General features: G+C 35.1%; 1 protein-coding gene across 2 annotated transcripts in view; it reads right to left on the reverse strand.

Moving 5' to 3' along the window:
• The window catches only part of CFAP70 (cilia and flagella associated protein 70), an 84,181-nt gene that overhangs the window by 65,215 nt on the left and 13,315 nt on the right, over nucleotides 1-5,651 (reverse strand). For both annotated transcript variants that reach the window (XM_010852279.1, XM_010852280.1), the window contains 2 exons: nucleotides 4,776-4,955; nucleotides 2,453-2,635 (listed from right to left, as the gene is read on the reverse strand). In XM_010852279.1, the coding sequence (XP_010850581.1) occupies nucleotides 2,453-2,635; nucleotides 4,776-4,955 (363 nt within the window). The remainder of the gene's footprint in view (nucleotides 1-2,452; nucleotides 2,636-4,775; nucleotides 4,956-5,651) is intronic.

Below are 5,651 nucleotides of genomic sequence, written 5' to 3' on the forward strand. Positions count from 1 at the left end.
TTATTTATTTTAAATTTATTTTATTTAACTTTACAATATTGTATTGGTTTTGCCATATATCAAAATGAATCTGCCACGGGTATACATGTGTTCCCCATCCTGAACCCTCCTCCCTCCTCCCTCCCCATACCGTCCCTCTGGGTCGTCCCAGTGCACCAGCCCCAAGCATCCAGTATCGTGCATTGAACCTGGACTGGAGACTCGTTTCATATATGATATTATACATATTTCAATGCCATTCTCCCAAATCATCCCACCCTCTCCCTCTCCCACAGAGTCCAAAAGACTGTTCTATACATCAGTGTCTCTTTTGCTCTCTTGTATACAGGGTTATTGTTACCATCTTTCTAAATTCCATATATATGCGTTACTATACTCTATTGGTGTTTTTCTTTCTGGCTTACTTCACTCTGTATAATAGGCTCCAGTTTCATCCACCTCATTAGAACTAATTCAAATGTATTCTTTTTAATGGCTGAGTAATACTCCATTGTGTATATGTACCACAGCTTTCTTATCCATTCATCTGCTGATGGACATATCGCAGCACTGTTTATAATAGCCAAGACATGGAAGCAACCTAGATGTCCATCAGCAGATAAATGGATAAGAAAGCTGTGGTACATATACACAATGGTATTACTTTAAAAGTAAATTCTTACACAATTGACCTGGTTAGAGTTTGGCCACCATTGTTTTAAAAGTTTTCTAGGTGACTGTGATGAGCAACCAAGGTTGAGAACTAGTTATCCAAACTAAAATGGGACATAAAATCTAAATATCTAAAATAAAATATCTAAGTGAAAATATTAATAAAAGTAAAGCATGAATTTTTAGTAATCACAATGATGAGAAAAGACACTACACAATATTTTTAAAATACTGCTAGCCTTATCTCTGGGCTTCCCAAGTGGCGCTATTTAAAATATTTAGAATCAGACGCCAAAATAATTCAACCACGCACTATATAATTACTTCATCAAATGTTTCCACTAATGATTATCAGTTTGTTCAAGACACATTTGCAAATGTGTTTACAGAATTTCCTATGCCCTTGACAAACATATGTTGTAGAAAAATATGAAGGAAGGAAGGAAGGAACAGAAGGAGAGAGGGAAGGAGGGAACAAAGGAAGGAATATAAAGAATAATTTCAACAACTTAAATGTCCACCAACAGGAGACTAATTAAGCAAATTAAAGTATGTTCATACTATTTCATATCATATAGCAAGTACAAATAAAGAAAAAGAATGAGAATGCTCTTCGTATATTTATGTGGGAAAAATCTCCACGATATACTATAAAGCAAAAAAAGCAAGCTGCACAAGTATGTGAGTATGTCACCATTTGTGGAAAAAAATGATAGGAAAAGAATACATGTAGATATTTGTGTGTATGAATACATGAAGAAAAAACACATTTTCCGTGCTTCCAATATGATTAAGCACTTTATATAATACTCAGTTCGGAGGAGGCAATGGCATCCCACTCCAGTACTCTTGCCTGGAAAATCCCATGGACGGAGGAGCCTGGTGCCCTGCAGTCCATGGGGTCGCTAGGAGTCGGACACGACTGAGCGACTTCACTTTCACTTTCCACTTTCCACTTTCATGCACTGGAGAAGGAAATGGCAAGCCACTCCAGTGCTCTTGCCTGGAGAATCCCAGGGACGGGGAGCCTGATGGGCTGCCGTGTATGGGGTTGCACAGAGTTGAACACGATTGAAGCAACTTAGCAGTAGTAGTAGTTTAATACTCAGTTAAAAATAAATAAACACTTCACACTTGAAATAAAGCAAAAATAGCATAATCTTCCTGACAGGTTCTAGTTCTGAAAACAGCAAGACTTTGAATACTTTCTGTAAATCCGGACTCCCTAAAGAAAAACAATTTGATCCCTGCCTTTTACTTTGTCGATGTCTATAAGCCAGTCTTTCTGGAATCTGACTCCCTTGCGCCTTTTGTGAGGAATCTTTAGGAAACTTTACTTTTCTAAACGTTTTTGCTTCTGAGTCTTCCTCTGACTATGTACTTTTGCTTTATTTATGTTCATAAAAAAGTATCCGAAAAGGAACACAAGAAACTATAGTGAAGGTTAACTTTCAGGGTGATGATCAAGGAAGGAATTAGGAAGAAGAGACAAGGACGAGCAGGGAGAATTCAACTGCATATCTCTTAATGCTTTTTCAACTTGTGACTGTATCATAACCTACTCATAAATAAATAAATTGCAAATGAGATAAAGAGTAAAATATGAAGTAAATCAATTATTTTGCTTGTTGGACTTAAGTCAGGAAACATTTTAATCAGAATTTTTACAGATAATTGTTTTGACATAACTGTTTAAGAGGTAATGGGTGTGTATGAGTTACAGTGATTTACAAACTGTAAATGTGTTTTATCATATGCCAGTGCACTGAGATTGCCACCACAAACCATCTCATTCTCTCACCTCGGGGTGGTTGAGTTCCCCTTCTTCTTCCTCGTAAGGGCCACCAACGATGAAACTGTCAGGAATGTTGTTGGCTCCGGGAGCCAGAATGTTGGGAATAGGCCATTTTTTGGGCCTAGGAACAGGTTCTCTTTCCCCTCCAAGCTTCAGAGTTCCGTTCTTGAAGAAGATGGGATAGTCCTTCTAGAGAAATAAATACCATGTAACAGGAAATTTTGTAAAAGACTATGAAGTGGACAAAAAAAGATTACTGAAGTGTCTTTTCAATGGAATATCAGGTATTGTTTAATAGACCCTTCTGTGATTATCTGAGTCTAAAGAGGGGCTTATGTCCTTCATTTGTCTTTGTGCTATTTTATAATTCTGTAATTTATAGAAAATTGATAATAATGCAAATTATTCTTGTCCATAGATATGCACATGTATTTCGTCCAGTAAAAATATAACTGATTATTGCCCTATGGCTGATGATAAGTTTTGAATTATCAGCAAACATATTACAACTTTCCTGGTTGCTTACCAGGAAAAGGTAAGCAACCTCACCTCTGAACAAATCTGGGTCATTTGCTCAGATTCTTGTTTGAATTGGTTTAATCCCTTTATTTCATTTTATATTTATATGAGAGTCATGATGTACCTTTTTAAAAATTCTTTTACAAAACAAATGTGACAAAGGCTAAAAATATAAACATTTTTGTATTTGCAATTCATCTAAAATAAATTTGCAACAGAAAATTGGCAAAGTCTATAAATACACAATTTAGAGAAAAGCAAATTAGAAAATCCAACATTTAAATAAAAACATGCTAAATATGAATAAGTGAAATGCATATTAAAACCATGAGATATTGTTTTAAACCACAGATTGGCAGAGTCAAAGTCTGAAAATATTAAGTGTTGACAGCACTGTAAAGTTAATGATATTCTTACACATAGTTCATGGAAATGTATTTTGGTATAACTATGGAAAACAATTTTGTAGTCTATTATAAAAGTTAAAATTGGCATAACCTATAAGTCAAATATTCTAATTCTTTGGGTTTTAAGACTTCTGTGAAGGAGGGGCCTCTACAGAATAGCAGAGTAACAATCTTTGAAAATCTGCTCCTCAAAAAAAAAACCAATAATGCTAGCAAAAATTGCCAAAATTAAGGATGTCAAAACCATTCAATACGGACAGGACAGTCTTTCCAACAAATGGTTCTAAGAAGACTAGTTATTCCCATGCAAAAGAATGAGATTCATTCTTACCTAACACCATATACAAATATTAACTCAAAAATGGATCAAAGGCCAAAACATAAGAGCTAAAACTATAAAACTGTTAGATGCAAACACAGGGGGAAAGCCTCTGGACATGGTATTTGGCAATGATTTCTTGGTTATAACAAAATTAAAAAATGGATAAATAGAACTTCATCAAAACTGAAAACTCTGGGGTATCAAAAGATACTAACCAGCGTAAGAAAAGGCAACCAACAGAATGGGAGAAAATACTTACAAATCAAGTATCTGGTAAGGGATTAACAGCTAAAAAATATAGAGGACTCCCAAAATGCCAACAACAAAAAGACAAACAACCCAGGTCAGAAATGAGCAAAGGACTTGAATAGATATTTCCCCAAAGAAGATATAAAAGGGCCAGTAAGCACATGAAAAGATGCTCAGCATCTTTTAATTTTTATTTCACTAGGGAAATATAAATCAAACACATAAGGTTTGCTACTTCATACCTATTAGAATGGCTATTATGAAAAAAGAAAATAACAAGAGTTGGTAAATATTGGAGACATCGCACTGCAGGTGGGAGTGCTGATGGTGATGAGGAATTGGAGATTTCCAGACAAAAAGTGTAAAATGGCAATAAAGCAGATGAAACTAATTATGCCTTTTTAGCAAGCAATTTGAAATCTCTTTTAAGAGCCTCAAAAAACCCATACACATCATTCTATAGAAATCTGGACTAAGGAAATAACTTGCATGTAAAAGACTATAATGTAAAACACCATACAAAATTTACAATATATATGCAAAAAAGTAATCTTTGTACAAATACGACTTCCAAAAATTGTCAGTTTTTAAGTGATTTACATATTTTCCACAATAAATATGTATTTATTGATATAAATTATACATAGACTATATGTAACATGTAAACTATACAATTAACATAAATGTATAAAACAGAAGTAAACTTCATTTTTTTGAGCCTAAAAAACTCAGCTGTTAACAGAGCTTGCTTTGAATAAAATCTTAGAAGGTGAGGAAGAGATGGCCATACGAGTGTTTAAATCTGTATAAATATCGCGCTGTAAGTCTTTACCTCTCCAGCTGACGGAACTTGCATTCCAACCATGTAGTTCTGCAGTGGCCCTATTGGAAGGAAGGATTCAGGCACAGAGTAGGCAGCCTCCAATGTGACCTTCAGAAGATTGCCTCCTGAGATCTGGGCTGGGGTCAATAAGGGCTCCGCGACAAACACTTTAACTTCAAGGCTGCACTGCTATAAAAGAGTAAAATTACACAGAAATTTTAAAACACCAGAGGCCTCCCCAGGTTTTACATTATCTCATTTGAATCTCACATCACTGTTCAAGGTAAGAAGGTCAGGTTTAATTATTTCCATACAGAGGATTCAAATAACTCTTTCTAGGTCCCATAAGTTAGAGACAAAGCCAAGAAGAGAATCTTATCTCAAAGTTAGAGCCCTTTCTTTCTGAGGGCAAGTGTGAATACAAATATATATAGAAGAGGAATCAGAAAGTTTTATACTGAAATGTTATTAATAGTTGCACATGAGTGAGTGAGATTAGGGTGCTTTTATTGCCAGGCCGTATTTTATGATTATTTCTGTAATTGAAATACAGTGCTGAAAAAAATTTTTTATTAAATGTTTTTTATTAAATATTTGAAAATCATGTTCTTTAACATATCTCTGTTTTTCAAAGGTGAAAGAGCATTTCTGGCAGCATGAAAAGCTCTAGGAATGATTTTTTTTAGTAAGGCTACCAAGATTTGGTCATAGCAAACACCCTCTTCTAACAACACAAGAGAAGACTCTACACATGGACATCACCAGATGGTCAACACCGAAATCAGATTGATTATATTCTCTGCAGCCAAAGATGGAGAAGCTCTATACAGTCAGCAAAAACAAGACCAGGAGCTGACTGTGGCTCAGATCATAAACTCCTTATTG

Source organism: Bison bison, unplaced genomic scaffold (genome assembly GCF_000754665.1).
Source record: "Bison bison bison isolate TAMUID 2011002044 unplaced genomic scaffold, Bison_UMD1.0 scf7180017864309, whole genome shotgun sequence".
NCBI classification, from domain to species: domain Eukaryota; kingdom Metazoa; phylum Chordata; class Mammalia; order Artiodactyla; family Bovidae; genus Bison; species Bison bison.